The 14,657-nt window shown below is 40.3% G+C and overlaps 4 protein-coding genes and 1 non-coding gene across 5 annotated transcripts; 1 reads left to right on the forward strand and 4 right to left on the reverse strand.

Moving 5' to 3' along the window:
- Positions 1–152: 152 nt before the first annotated feature.
- SJAG_04905 (hexose transporter Ght6) lies at positions 153–1,685 on the reverse strand (the record flags this gene model as incomplete). The annotated part of the gene is made up of 1 exon (XM_002175940.1): positions 153–1,685. One exon carries the CDS (start codon positions 1,683–1,685, stop codon positions 153–155), a length of 1,533 nt encoding a protein of 510 aa, XP_002175976.1.
- A 1,526-nt stretch (positions 1,686–3,211) lies between these two features.
- SJAG_04904 (protein disulfide isomerase) lies at positions 3,212–5,037 on the reverse strand (the record flags this gene model as incomplete). The annotated part of the gene is made up of 2 exons (XM_002175939.1): positions 3,212–4,315; positions 4,450–5,037. The coding sequence occupies 2 exons, from the start codon at positions 5,035–5,037 to the stop codon at positions 3,212–3,214; spliced, it is 1,692 nt and encodes a 563-aa protein (XP_002175975.1).
- Positions 5,038–5,348: 311 nt separating this feature from the next.
- On the reverse strand, positions 5,349–7,112 carry SJAG_04903 (general amino acid permease GAP1; the record flags this gene model as incomplete). Its single annotated transcript, XM_002175938.1, has 2 exons — positions 5,349–6,604; positions 6,797–7,112. 2 exons carry the CDS (start codon positions 7,110–7,112, stop codon positions 5,349–5,351), a joined length of 1,572 nt encoding a protein of 523 aa, XP_002175974.1.
- A 4,617-nt stretch (positions 7,113–11,729) lies between these two features.
- Positions 11,730–11,821, forward strand: SJAG_16151. The gene has a single exon. It is a non-coding gene; the product is annotated as a tRNA-Pro (tRNA).
- A 118-nt stretch (positions 11,822–11,939) lies between these two features.
- SJAG_04902 (GARP complex subunit Vps53) lies at positions 11,940–14,626 on the reverse strand. The gene has a single exon (XM_002175937.2). The coding sequence runs from the start codon at positions 14,334–14,336 to the stop codon at positions 12,051–12,053; it is 2,286 nt and encodes a 761-aa protein (XP_002175973.1). The 5' UTR covers positions 14,337–14,626; the 3' UTR covers positions 11,940–12,050.
- Positions 14,627–14,657: the final 31 nt, after the last annotated feature.

Here is a 14,657-nt window from a genome sequence, read left to right on the forward strand (position 1 = left end):
AATTTGTTTTGGAAATATGATTTCATATTTCTTTTTCACCAAGTTCTAATCTGTTAAAGTTAAGCTAAAAGATCTATGCGAAATAAAGTACTTAACTCTATAAAACAATAACGATAACAACAAAAAGAAAAAACTGTCCTGAATAACAGGAATTAAACAAGCTTTGAGTCATTGGATATTGTAGACACTTGGATCGAGTTTTGCAGAGCATTGTCCTCCTGCATACGTTTTTCCACAACACTCTTGGCATAGGCCACGGAATTCCATGGCTTAACGCCTGAAGTGTAAAGTGTGTTGATTTCCTCCAATGTCAGACCCTTGGTCTCCTTGGCAAAGAAGAAAATCACAAACGCAGCAGCCACATTACAAGAGGCAAAAACATAGCCGTACTTGAAACCAATTGAGGCCGTGATGAAGGGAGTAAAGAAAGAAATTAAAAAGTTGAGAGTCCAGTTCGCGGAGGTAGCGACTGCACTGCACTTGTTTCGATAGCGAATGGGATATGATTCACCGACGATAATCCAAGCAGCAGGAGCCCACGTACTGGCAAAACTTAGGATGAAAAGACATGAAAAAATAATCATAACAGTACCAGCATTGTGATTTGATGTTCCGTCTTTTCGATAAAGAGCTCTATCTCCAACAGCAGCATAAACAAAGTAACATGCGGCCTGCCATGCAGCACCCAAAATTAACGGATTACGGCGTCCAAACTTTTCTAATACGACGACGCCTAGAAAAGTGCACGCACTATTAACGGCACCAAGAATAATTGCCGCGACATAGGGGCTGCTGATGCCTGTGCCCTTGAAGACTTCTGTGCCATAATAGAAATAGTAATTGACACCAGTCAGCTGTTGCAAGGCCATTACACACACACCGAGAAGTGTGCGATATCGAATTTCGGAACTGAGGAGCTCGCTCCAACCGGCTTGACCTTCTTGTAATTCGGCAGTTACGGTCTCATCGAGTTCTTTGAATTCCTTCTGAATCATACTGTCCTCTGGAGGAAGACCACTGGTATTGCATAACACGCGAAGGCATTCTTCCTTCTTACCAAGTGAGATGAGATATCGAGGGGATTCAGGCAGGCAAAGTGTGCCTGCGAAACAAACGACACCCCAAAGTAAATTAATACCAATGGGGATTCTCCATGAATTCGAACCTTTGATACTGTGTGTACCAATATTAATAGCGTATCCAACAAGGATACCGAGAGTGATGAATAGCTGGTATGTACAAACAATAGCGCCCCGAATGTTAGCAGGCGATGTTTCAGATTGGTAAGACGGAGCAATTACCGACAGAGCACCAAAGCCAAGACCTGTCCAAATCTTTCCGCACATAAACTGGACCCAAGATCGCTGTGTCGTTAGCTGGACGAGAATTCCGGAGAGGTATACGACTGACCAAATGAGAATGCAAATACGTTTACCCCATTGATCTGCTAGTGGAGAAGAGAGCAACGAGCCCACGAATGTGCCCGTGTTGACCATACCCACCAACAGACCCTGCCGAACAGAACTGTAACTGTATGTATCTGTGGTCGCGTTGTACTTATCGGCGAACCGTTCTTGAAAATCTCGCATATTAGTAAGACCTCCAATGGCACCAGTGTCTGCACCAAGCATCCAGCCGGCCATTGACACGAATGTCAGCATTACAATGGGCAACACACGAGCCATCGGTACAAAATTAGAGCTGAAACAAGGCTACTACAAGACTAGAATTGCTTAAAGGAAAATGCACATCGAGGACCTTTATTTATTTATTAGTCGCAGTAGCTTAAAAGAGATCGACTTGAGATATAAAAAATGCTTATGTAAAGAAACAAAAAAGATAGGACCATAACAAAATGACTAGAAAAAATATTAAAAAATTAACAAATAATTAAATAGCCTGACGATTTTACGTGCGAGAACTACGATCCGTAATTTGACATATGAGTAAATGATGAACACACCGACGAACCCAAATAGAAAAAAAACAGAACAGAAAGTTCAGAGAAATACCGCTAGTAAAAATTGAGCGTACACCAGAAAAAAACTTAATTGACTATCTCCAGAGCCGTGCAATGCAAAACTTTATACAAAGCTTACCAATGGCAAGTTCTAAGTGCCGACGCCGACTTGCACGTGCAACCTTTTAGTGTAGCAAAAATAGTGTTTACATTCTTGTCACAGGTTCTAGTCCTAAAAAGCATCAATAAAGTTGCCGATCTTCCACCAATAGGAATTTCTAACATTTAGCAGTCACATGGGTTAGGGTTTTTTATAGTATATAAACCGTTCATTTATCCCTACTGAAAACCATCATCAGGCTTGAAAGCCTCGGGTCAGATTCACTTGTGGATCTCCTGGGACTACTCTCGGAGTGAAGAAGTTGACGCGAGTATGCTGGCGGTGGGGATTGTCCTCGTTTCGACGGGTTGAGAGTTCTGCCATCGTCGCCAGAAAGCGGCTCAATGATGCTGCAATTCCTATCCGACAAGCTTGTTATCTATTAAGGTGATCCGCGGGTAACCGTGTTGATCCCTTGACGTCCATATATTCCTACATCCTTCGCTACATGGTCTCTGGATCCTTGCAGTTGGGTAAAACCATATGGTCGACATACATAGTGTTATAGCTTATTTGTAGTATAATTTATTGTCTAAAGCTTATATCTCGATGTTTGTGTGCGTACTGAGGTCAACGATATTTCGTCTTGTTGATTCGCGTTGTCGTCGTTCCTTGGAAAGTTTCGTCGTTTTTCAGCAGATTTAAGCACTCACATGAGGAGCACTCACATGTGGGTTGGAAAGTGTATGCCCAGCCGTCCGTTTGTAACACCCATTTGCTGTACCACCAAGGAAATCCAACAAACATTGCACTGCACAATTTAAAATTCTAGTTTGTTCTCGCCAACACCCCAATAGTCTTATGACAAAGTTGAAACAATTTTAAGATTAATAATAATGACACAAACTTTTGTATAAGTGAGTCTAAAAAGTCTAGAGAACAAAAAAGGAAGAATAGAAGAGACTAACGTTGAAGTACGCAATTCGATCAACGAATGCAGTAGTAGCAACACGAAAGTTACCGATTACTCGTGGTGCAATTTTGACCAGAGCATTCCCTGGTAATGGACCGTAGGTAGTGTGGGAGGTAAACACGATGTAACTGGCAAGAGGAGGGTAGACCTCTAAAATGTCGAATCAACACTTTGTTTCTCAATCATCCTTAGGAAGGATATTATCTCCTTCAAAAATATTTATCAAAAACTGACGGCGAGTTGACTTTCGAAGAACATTCCGACGTATAAGGAATACAATGAAAGGAACAAGAAATATCACAAGTGCCATCAGCGATACCAAAAACACATGGGCCAAGAGCCAAGAATGGCTTAGTGTATTGCCAAGCCAACTGTGTGAGGAAGAACACAACCCGTTTCCAGTTAACGGATATGACGGAAGCGACATTGGGTTCTCAAGTAGTAAGACTAAAAGTTCGTAAAAAGAAGTAGCGTTAAGAGAACCATGCTCGGAAAGTTCATCCGTGAAATCCGGAGCATAGTAACGGTTCGTATGGAGATTGACTATGCGCACAAGGGGCTGAAGAGTCGTAGGCAACGATTCACCAAAGATTTTCTCCACCCACTCCTGGTGATAGGAATGATCCATCCAAGCAAATAAAACTCGTTCCTGAGGTTGGGGAACACTGATAGGTGTTGTCCTGAGCCTGTTCACCAACCGTTTATTCCCCCGTGATTTAGCACTCTCTATGGCAGCGTATTTTTGACGCCGGACTTCGGCCAATTCCTCCTGACTCTGTTGGATATTGTGCTCCATCCAGCCGCGAGCAATGTTGCGGAAGTTGTGCCGCGATTCCATGTACGAGTCCGAATCAGGATGAAGAAACATAAACACAGCAAGGTCTTTACCACGTGAAAACTCGGTACCTTGTGCACCGTTACAGTTCTCCACGGAAAACTCAGACAAGAGGGGCCGTGAGTATTGGCGCAACCATGGCAGTACGGTTTTGAAGTTTCTGAGATCTCCAGGTTTGCGGGAACCAAATGTTATTGGTATACCATCGCGAACAGCAACAAGAGATGGCAGAGAAGTAATTTTGTAACGCTCATTTATGCTCTTAGATGATACAAAGAACAAGGGCGCGAAACCAGTAAGTTCCAGCATCCAACGCTTAACAGCCTCGAAGTCCTCAGTAGTAGTTGCATAATCATAAGCGTACAAGAAGAACACTGGATAGAGACGTTCGACTTCCTCAAGGTCGCTGTCCCGTAATGCGCGGTGCGAAAACATTAAAGCAGCATCCTGCGCGTATTCAGAAGACCACGATACGTGCGACCGGTATACGGTAAATGCGCCAAAGTCAAACAAACGAAGGACATGTGTCATATCAAAATACGACACAGACCAGGATTCCGATCGCAATCGGTATAAGCGACCTCAACACTCTCCATCGTGTTGCGAGCTATGTTGGTGAGTATGGGCAGCCACTGAAAGCAATCACTCGACTGTTTTTTTGAAAACAACATCAACAAAGTGGGAGTATAGGGTTTATGAGCGAGATTGTCTGCGAGATCAATCTCATTCAACGCCACTGCAGATCTAAGTGAGTCTGTGGGCTGTTCCCATGAACTATCCTGGTCAAAATGTAATTGTGTTGACTGGTCGATGAAACGCTGAGCAGAAGATTCAGTCAACGGTTGGAACCGAAGCGTCTTCTGCTGCCAGTCACCGTTGCGTACTACACGAACTTCCGGATATGTGAACACGCCGAGTTGTCGGCATAGCACTGGATCATTGTCACAAAACACAACAGCAGTTAGAAGTGACGGCCTACTCAAAAGAGCTGCTGCCCATGATGCGTCGAACGACACTGCATGAGTTGATAGTGGCTTTTGTCTTGTGAAATGGACGAACCATGTCTGATCAGAAGAGTACAGTAGCGATAGATTAGAGCGTGTCAAAACAAAAGCACTGACATTTCTGCCAACTAGACAACACAATACGAGTAAAAAGATCGCTAACATCTCCTGTGACAGTGTTGGCCGACAACTCTTAGTGCTTGAAACCAGCAGGAGTAAAAACAATTTCATGTAAACAAACAAAACATTGTTTACACTTAAAACCCAAAATTGGCGAATAAAAATAACATCATAAACAGTACAACTTGCCACAAATGACGGTAATACTGTTAGCGGAAGAATCAGAGAGGTTTTATGGTATTAAAAGGTGATTCCTGCTGAGTGTAAATGTAGAGATGAGGAGGTGGTATCCAAAAGCAAGAATGGGGAATTCGGAGATCAGAACGTTTCAGGGAGCATTGAAACAGTTGATAAACTCAAGCTTTTGATGGGGCTATCTCTTCTGGTGGACGGAAAGACTCAACATCATTTGTTGAGGTCGGTTCGCTATAGCTAATACGATCCAAGTCCAGATCAACATTGTTGAGATTTACAATAGGGGAACGGTCGTACAGTTTCCAACCAATGAGACATACAAGGAAAATGACGGCAGAAAGGTACGAAAGGAAGAAATTGTTCACGCTTGGCTTTGCCCCGATAGGCCAGACAGCAATATAGAACTGAGCAGCCAAACATAAAACGTTAAGGATGACACCGATCCAAGAACCGAGCTCACCGAGGGGAGCACGATAGGGAACATAGAAGGAGCGCTTTTGACGCTTGTAAGCCTGGCGGAAGCGAATGTGAGAGAAGCAAATCGTACCCCAGCTGAAGAAACAGGACAAACCGGCAAGCGAAAGCAACCAGTTAAAAACAGTGGTGGATGAAGAAGAGCAGCCGACGTAGGCAATGCAACCAGCCAACAAAGTGACAAGCATACAATAAACGGGACGACCCTTGGCGTCAACGTACATTAAAAATCTGGGCAAGTGACCATTTACAGACAAACCTTGCATAACACGACTTGTCGCATAAGTACAGGAAGAACCGACCGACAAAGTAGATAACAAAATGACAGCATTAATGATGTCAGGGAGCACACGAATGTTGGCGAGACGAACGGCAAGAACAAAAGGCGAAGCAGCCGAGTTAGCGCCGCTGGCGTTCAAAAGATCCGGCATGTTGCTGGGGATGATAATGGAAATAATGAACACTGATAAAGCGTAGAAAATGAGGAGTCTCCAGAAAACTTGATGCGTAGCCTTAGTGACATTCTTAGCAGGGTCCTTAGCTTCACTAGCAGCAATACCAATCATTTCAGTTCCAGAGAACGAAAAGGCGGCACTGAGAAACACGGAACAGAAACCCTTGAAACCATTGTTGAATGGACCTGGGTCTTTCCAATAACGAAAACCAAGATAACCGCGCGTATCTGAGCGGACACCACCACAATTGATGACGATACCAAGGATAATGAAGCCGATAACAGCAACCACCTTGACCATACCGACAACAAACTCGACTTCGCCATAAGCGCGGACGCCGAGGATGTTGACGATAATCACTAAAACGAAGAATATACTAATCCATACAGCAACATTGATATTCGGATGCCAGAAGTTAATGACGATAGAGGCTGAAGTCAACTCAAGGGGTAGTGTGACAATATAGTTAATCACATAATTGATACCGACTGCAAAACCCCATGCACTATCAATTAAGCGGATGCTGTGCATGTAGAAGGAACCAGGAAGTGGATATAAAATAGCAAGCTCTACCAGCGATGTCGTTGTCGTGTAAATCATAATTCCCGTAATCAAATAACCGATAAGAAGACTGACCGGACCACCTGTACTCAAAGCGGAACCTAATCCAATAAACAAACCAGTACCGATACTACCTCCAATGGCAATCATCTGCAAATGACGGTTTGACAATTCCTTTTTGTATTTGTCGACGACTTCGGCTGCGCATGTTTTTGCACCGTCTTCGCCTTGTATCTCATCGTTGCTGGAGACGCTGAAGACTGTGTTGTCGCCCAAACCGACTTTTGCGTCGTTTAACTTCTTTTCGTCCATAATCATCTCGCGGACGGCAGTGCTTTGGGCTGAAAATGCAAGAGGAGCAGCGTGCTGGTTTTGGGAACCCTCATCCTGCGAATGATGGCCTCTCGAGCCATCGATGTATAGGTTCGACTCCATTACGAGAGAGAGGGGTTCGTGTGGAGGTTATGTAGACGGAGACTGAGTTGGGAAGTTTACAGCGTAATATCGGGCAAGTGGCGGCCTTTTGGTGTTGAGTTTAAATACGATAAGATAGCAGCAATCGGCTTGAGACGGGTGCTGTGGTACGGGCAGTATCAGTGGGGAGCGAGATGGTGCGATGACAGAGGAAGGAAGCGAATGGAGATATTCAACAGTGAAGATATGTGTGAGATACCAGAGGAGATGAGTAGGATTAACCGTCTAAGTGCAATTAAGGCGTCCTGATATAGCCCAGTTGTGATTGGGTTTACGGTATTAGAGTTAATAAGGGATTTCGGCTAATGCGCAGTCCACGAATCAATGGCCTGCCAAACCGGTTTAACTTTATCAAAATAGAAATCATGAACGTCATCCTATCGTGTCGTTGTTAAGATACAACGCAAGCGAAAAAACAAGTGGTTACTGTTTACTATGCCTGTCGCACGAGTCGCTTTTCTCAGGATGCTTAAGCATTTGAGCCACGGGATGCAAATCCAGACTGATGTGTTAGGGGATTTCATGGTTTAAGTTTTTGAAGAAAATTTTTATGTTTTTTACGTAACTGTTCTTGTTGTTTCCATGCCGTTTTCTTCAAGGTATCGGATTAATTGAACGAATTTAGAATAATTTCATCTATCATATGTATTTTAAGAAACATGGAATTCTGTCATTGAAGGAATTGCGACATTAAGATAATTAAACGAGGTGAAGAAATGACGAAGCTTAGTATAAATCAGATAATCGCTTCGATGAAAACGTGTCTAGTCTAACAGTATTAAGGTTTCATGATCTGCGTGATCGACACAACGGGAATCCGCAAAAAGTCGCATTGCATTTAACAGAACATTCATTTGGTTCGCATTCTTGTATGTGAAGGTATTGTGCTCATTATGTGATTAGTTGCTAACTACTTGGTACGATGGTTGAGAGGGCTTTTTACAGGTGTCGCATTAGAGGGGAGATATTTGCGAAACCTTATTTTAAAAATGGAAATTCTTAACAACCCCGGAGAACTGTAATTTTTAGGTAACATAGACAGGCTTTCTTGTGATTTTTTATAATTGTTGATTATTGTTGCATAGAAGAAATGAATAGATAGTAGAATGTCCGCAAATATCACAACATATAATTGAAGCATGCATTGTCTGCGACAGTTATGGCACAACATACCATGAAGCAGTTTTTGGTTTACCGATAGCTAGTTAGTCATGTCGCTTATCGTTACTTTAAAGAGAAACAGTTTGGACAGAATGTTTGAATGAGTGTGACATAGTGTTTAGCTGAATCTTCGTTTGTACAGAGGATTAAACGATAGGATCGTATATGTAATCCGACGGCTGTCTATGCCAAACGAGTTGAAGTACATTCGCTTCCAAAAACAGATGCTTCTATAAATATATTTTAGTTCATCACTAAACTTCAATGCAAAGTGGCTTCTTCCGTTGAAAGATAGTAAAACAGAACACGCTACACGCCGAGATCAAGAATTTGTTTCATTATCAAACAAGCCGGACTCTCGATTGCTCTGTGTGATTGCAAAAGTGACACAAACAGTCCAACGATCTAAAGCGTAGTCCGCTGCTGTTACTAGCCTTTCAATTGAATTGGAAAGTATTCAATATTGAGAATGCCGTAGGCACGCGGTGCTCTAAAGAAGAAGTGAATAAAGATACTATATGAAATTGGTATTGCACCGTTCAACAACAAAACACCATTTAGTGAGAGGACGGGTTGAAAGTGGATCGCCCTTCCTAAATGGAATGCTCCGTAAGCCATCTAACCCAGGAATGTGTATATCAAAAGACAGCTGCTGGTCTTATAAAGAAGCAATACAAAACTATTTGAAGCTAGCTTAATCTGGAGAATGGAAGATTTGTTTTGTTGCAACGAGTATAAATGCCTGTGGTTGTCGAACCAGCAATTCGGCTATCGAACCAAAAAACGTAAAATTGTTTAACAATTCATTCTCCGTGACATTAATGACCTAAAAATATTAACCATTTGATAAGTTCCCCTTAGTTGTTGGCGAAAACAAGTTGCGACCTGATGGATTCGAGAAGTTTGCCTTAGCGGACCAATGCTAATAAATTGGTTACAACAGGTTACGAGCTAAGAATGATTCAGAGAACGTGTACGAACAAAAAGGTGCAAACCTTTAAACAAGGACGATCTGCTTTGCAATAAAATTAGGTCGTTTCCAAAAATAAGTTTCAATGTTTAAGGCAAATTAAAGGCATGCATCATTTTTATTATTCACAAGAACTAAATACAAAATCATACTCAATAGGATCCGTTAGCCTGAACTTATTTACACTGCTTATTTACTAAGCCAACGAATCAAAGCATAAGATAAGTATTATACAGTTTGTGCTACTTGTTCATGGCGATTTAGGTGTCAGAAAACTGTCGATGACTACAGGATCGGACCTTCTATGTAGTAGAGTCGTCCTGGACTATTATCTTTCTTTCATTGATTTTTGGTAAGGCTACTGATGAATAATGTACGGGCGCTATCAGTGTGTTATAATCCGAAGGTCTCAACGGGACGCTTAAACGATGTCTTGGAAAGCCATCCTTAAACACAAAAGTGTCATTTTTTACTACTACTTGTCATCATAATCTAAATAATAAAGGATCACCCAAAGACATATTGTATAATTAATAGAAAAAAGATTCGGCTTTTTCGTAATTTCAGTACACAATAATTTCTAGCTATGATGATTCTATGAACAAACGTATGAGTTGTTGCCGAATATGAGCATTTTGGAAAATTGTACTTTAATAGAGCTTAAAACAGTTAAAGCTATTCGATACGCCTACTCTTAATAATAACTCGTTTAAATATAGCTTAACTGATGAACTTGCGACAGTAGCTTAAGAAGGAAGGTTTAATAAGCCAACTGAATTTGTTTAAGCTATAATTGTTTAGTAAAAAATTCATTATGACTATTTTTTTTCTTCATTAATCATCAATAAAATCTTAATGATTAGATTGTGTTGAAGACGCTTAAACATTCTTGAAACCTGTAATAACAACCATATTGCGATTAAAATTGAACGATTAAAGCTTAATTAAATTACTCTATAATGTGCTTAAACATGCGATTAAGTTACGCCTTAAGCACGATTGGCGAAATATGATTTACTATAATTTGATCTCAGATGCTTGACAGTTCAAATTATAGCTAATCTGTGATTAAACAAACATAAACAATCTTTAATTCTTTAGTTATTAAGTTTTTATGCATCCCGTTTAATTTTTTGTTTTTGGTTAATGTTCAATATAATGCAGCTCCTTATAATCCTTATCTAGGAATTAAAATTGAAGTTCGTTTTACTATATCGGTAATACAATTTAGTCTTTAGCAAATCTTAAACAATATCCAATCAATGGACGAAGTTGTTTTCGTTTATTAAGAGACTTCAAGGTGTAATATCTTTGGAATAAAGTTTCGCAACATTTACCTTAATCACTAAACAGAATAAATTGCGAATAAAACAAGCTAAACTGATGAATGAATTTATAGTAAACAACAAAGTTCTACTAGCATATTTGCAAGTATTCATGTTGATTATCAAGGAGACCGTCAACGAAGAAACTGTCTATTTCCTCCGAGGCTAGTCAATTTTTTGGCTGCTTCTTTCATATGTCCAAGCGCAACAGGATCGGTACTTTGTCGTTACTGGTAGCCGGCTTGGTTTAATTTTTTTGATTCTTTCTTTTTAACCGGGGAGTCAGTGCTATCTTCTTGGGAAGCCGTACATTACGGCATAGAATTATGTAAGATTCTAGCAATTCAATAAAATACAACTAGCTAAATAGCCTCAAGGACACAATAACAATAAATTAATTAATTAAAGCGGAAAAGAGGTATTTAGCTATAAGTACTCTTGGTTTAAACTCACAGTTTCACGGCTTGATTCGATTGTTTAACTTAAAAATCCTTATTTATAAATGTTCGCACAATTGTTTATTGATTGCACGCTATGTACTTTTCTATTAGAGACAATTGGATTTTGTTAGGTTTTCAAGGGATATTATTGTTGAGAAGTTACAGGTGTAAATTTTAATAATAAAACTGGTTTGAAGCCACGTTCCGTTATCCTTACTCCCTTCTTATTAACCAATTAGATAAATGAAAATAATAGCCACTCCAGAAATGATATATGGAGCAGATGCTATTACTACAGTTCCAATCATTGATTTAGGAATTAGTGTTTAGTAGTCCAAGTACAATAGATTGTTGTAACGCGCCCAAGAAGCATTCCGACTTCCAAGCTTTAGACCGCATACGCATATTTAGTTGCGTATGAAAATGTGTTCCCTATAACAGAAACTTGTAAAAGGCTATACGACGTATAAGTTAAAAATCCTAAACCAGCTTCTGGATCAATAAAAATAAACGACAGCCACACAAATACAAAGAGCGAAATAATATAAAATTAAAAACTCGCTGAAAATGCAGCTGATTGACTTCATATCTCTGTTTTCCTTCAGGCTCCTCTCCTAAAGACACTTGAGCAAAACTTTTATTTTTAGGTTATATAAATAACAAGTATCACACTTAATAACGAGGCCTAATAGTGTAGTGGTTAACATACCTCTTTCGGGTTATACCCCCCTTCGGGATTAGAGGTGATCCCTGGTTCGAATCCTGGTTAGGCCCTTTTCTCTTCTCTCCAAAAAAGCTCGGGTCAGACAATCGTCCGTTAGACTATACCCTTGACATATAAGGAACGTCTATATTCCAATGCTCCGTCAAGTTGGAAGATCTACCTTAAAACTTATACCAAAGAAACAAATTTCATTTGATTACTTGTTCGTAGATTGCTCATAGTAGTTAAGACATTAACATAATTTAAATTCTCTTCATAATAGTTCATTGAATCATTACACTATGAAGCAGTTCTTCGTTTACTTACAAATAACCGCCCCAAGTCGCGAAACTTCCGGGTGTGCTCAGGTGTCAATTCGAAAGAAGTCTTAGCTTTAGCAGCGAATGAGTTTTGCTCTAAGTATTGGAATAGCGGAAGTGAATCCTGCAAAGATTCGTTACCGGAAACCTTCTTGGAAAAACAGCTTAAGTAGCCTGCCTGCTCACTTTTCCCAATTCCCTTGAACTCTAAAATAGTTGAGAAATTTGATATAGATCGATCACCAACCAAGAACAGGTAACTATCCACTAAGCCTTCTGTTGGATGAGCAGGTGTAAGTAAGGTTTTAAGGAATATTTCCACGTAGCGACAAACATTAGATACATAACGCACATACGCTTCCGTTGGTTGATAATCCGGTTTCTTTGAAGGTAATGTGAGAAGAAATTTCTTAATTGAATACGCGTCAAGAAGTAACTGCTCAGCTGCTACCTCCGGAATTTGCTTCACTCGAGTTAAACTGCCCAGAAACTTAGCAACAAATACATCGCTGACTCTGTCAGAAACGTTACGAACGTAACGAGTCTGTTCCAACAAAGGCAAAACTTGATCTGCTAATTGATCAATGGTTTCAATAGTAGTGCCAATATAAGGACTTTGATCGCCAACTGTCTCCAGCTGCTTCCAATTAATTTTTGAAATAGCTTGAAAGCTCTGCTCAAAAGCTCTTTCAAAACGAATTGTAATTTCCTTCAGAAGTTTGCTCACGCATTCATTTACTTCGTCAACGACACGCTTAAAAGACACTTGATCTTGTAATTCAGAAACGCAGATCTTCTTAAACTTATCTTCCAGCTGTAAAGTGGTAACACAAATGTAATCCGATGTGTTTATACGAACAGCCAATTCTCTGATGGGAACGGTCAATGAGTTCAACAGTAAAACATTGCGAATGTATTTACTCAACCAAGATGCGAATAGTTTTGCCAAGGACAGTAAGGCCTCAGATCTACTGAACCGAACGAATTGAGCTAATATACCCCGATAAGCACGGAAAAGATCAGTTGAAGACGGAAGAACCAAGAGAGATTCATCATGCGCATTAGACGACTGGGCCTTCGTTAGAATAGACTTTAAAAGTAACTCTTGTTGGGCAAAATATATGTCCACGTAAGGTTCGAAAACCTCTGAAATGATTCCATCAAATACTCCATTTGAAAGATCAATGCTCATGGTTGAATCTAGAGACAGCCGAGAACGCTCCGATGTTTGCCGACGACCAAAACGGTTTTTAAGTGAATCTTCAAAAGCTACAGTATGCTGTAAGGCACCGACAAATACATCATATTTCAGCGAGTCTTTTTTCTGTGATAACAGCATCTTAAGATTCGACTTCGTGGAATCACAGAAACACATGCAAAGATGATAGTCTACTCGCCAATTCTCTGGGAAAATATCTTTATGTGAAGTGTCATATGTTGTCAGCAGCTTCGCAAACCATGTATATCTTCGAGACAAGTTTTCTAAAGCATTTGCCTCCTCATTCTCTTGGAAAAGACGTAAAAAATCAGACAACTGGTGCTTACAGTACCAATCAGTAATAGCTTTTATGGATTCCTCACCCAAGACGTCAAAAAGCTTGCAGGCATCCTTCATATTTTTTATAGTGGACGCTGAACTCCTGTCTGGCAATGACTCATTTTTCTTAAATAACAGCTCAAACATTTCCCGAATTTGCAAATCATAAGAAGTTTTGAAATTTACGATACACTGAGTAAGTGCAGCAATTTGGTCCACACTGCGATACTGCTTGAAATACTGCAACAACTGTAGGACGACTTGCATCATTCCCACAGAATCACCAATGTTTCGCGTTTGTCGAAAATAACGGAGCTTTTCAAACGCGGTAACAAGCATCTGTAATCGCTTCAAGAGTGTCATGGACGAAGTAATATTTGTTTTAGCCATATCCAAACTTTTGATTTCTGAGGTCATTTGAACAATAGAAGTTTGTGTGTCATTGGCGAACATGAAGAGTTGCTTTAGTTCCATTAAAAGATTCTGAACACCCTGTTTGATAGCCAAATCTTCCTGCTTCTGTTTTTGTTTCACTTGTTCGTACACCTCATTCTCGTGAGCAGTATCTTCAGAAACGATTCGCAAACAATCCTGCAATAAGGTACGTGTTTCACTCACCCCATCCGATGATGGAGACGATGCATCCTTAGGAATGAGTTTTTCTAATTCCTCTAGAGCGTCAAAATGTTCGTTACGCAAAGCGTCATAATTCAACACTTTCTCAACCATTGGTTATCGAGAAACAGAATGAGTTTATAATGGAATCATGTAACAGCTTTCACTATGAACAAGGCGAGCTGCAGGAGTTATCCACTGGACCAATTCGAACTGAGGAAAAGCTAGTACAAACCCAAGTATCTAAGAAAAGAGAACAGTTCCAACGAAACAGTAGAAAAAACAAGAGAAAATGCTACGTTAGCAACAACAAGCTCCTGTGTACCGAAAGGAGGAAGTTTTTTATATGAGAAACGGAAGAGGAGAGACACTTTCGCTTCGAGGACCCCGACGACGTCCAATAAAGTAGTGTGAGCCAAGAGAATTGCTACAAGT

Source organism: Schizosaccharomyces japonicus (assembly GCF_000149845.2).
Source record: "Schizosaccharomyces japonicus yFS275 unplaced genomic scaffold supercont5.2, whole genome shotgun sequence".
NCBI lineage: Eukaryota > Fungi > Ascomycota > Schizosaccharomycetes > Schizosaccharomycetales > Schizosaccharomycetaceae > Schizosaccharomyces > Schizosaccharomyces japonicus.

Bases quoted from the DNA above. Each gene is read 5' to 3' on its own strand.
- SJAG_04902 (XM_002175937.2), bottom strand. From the start codon at position 14,336: ATGGTTGAGAAAGTGTTGAATTATGACGCTTTGCGTAACGAACATTTT.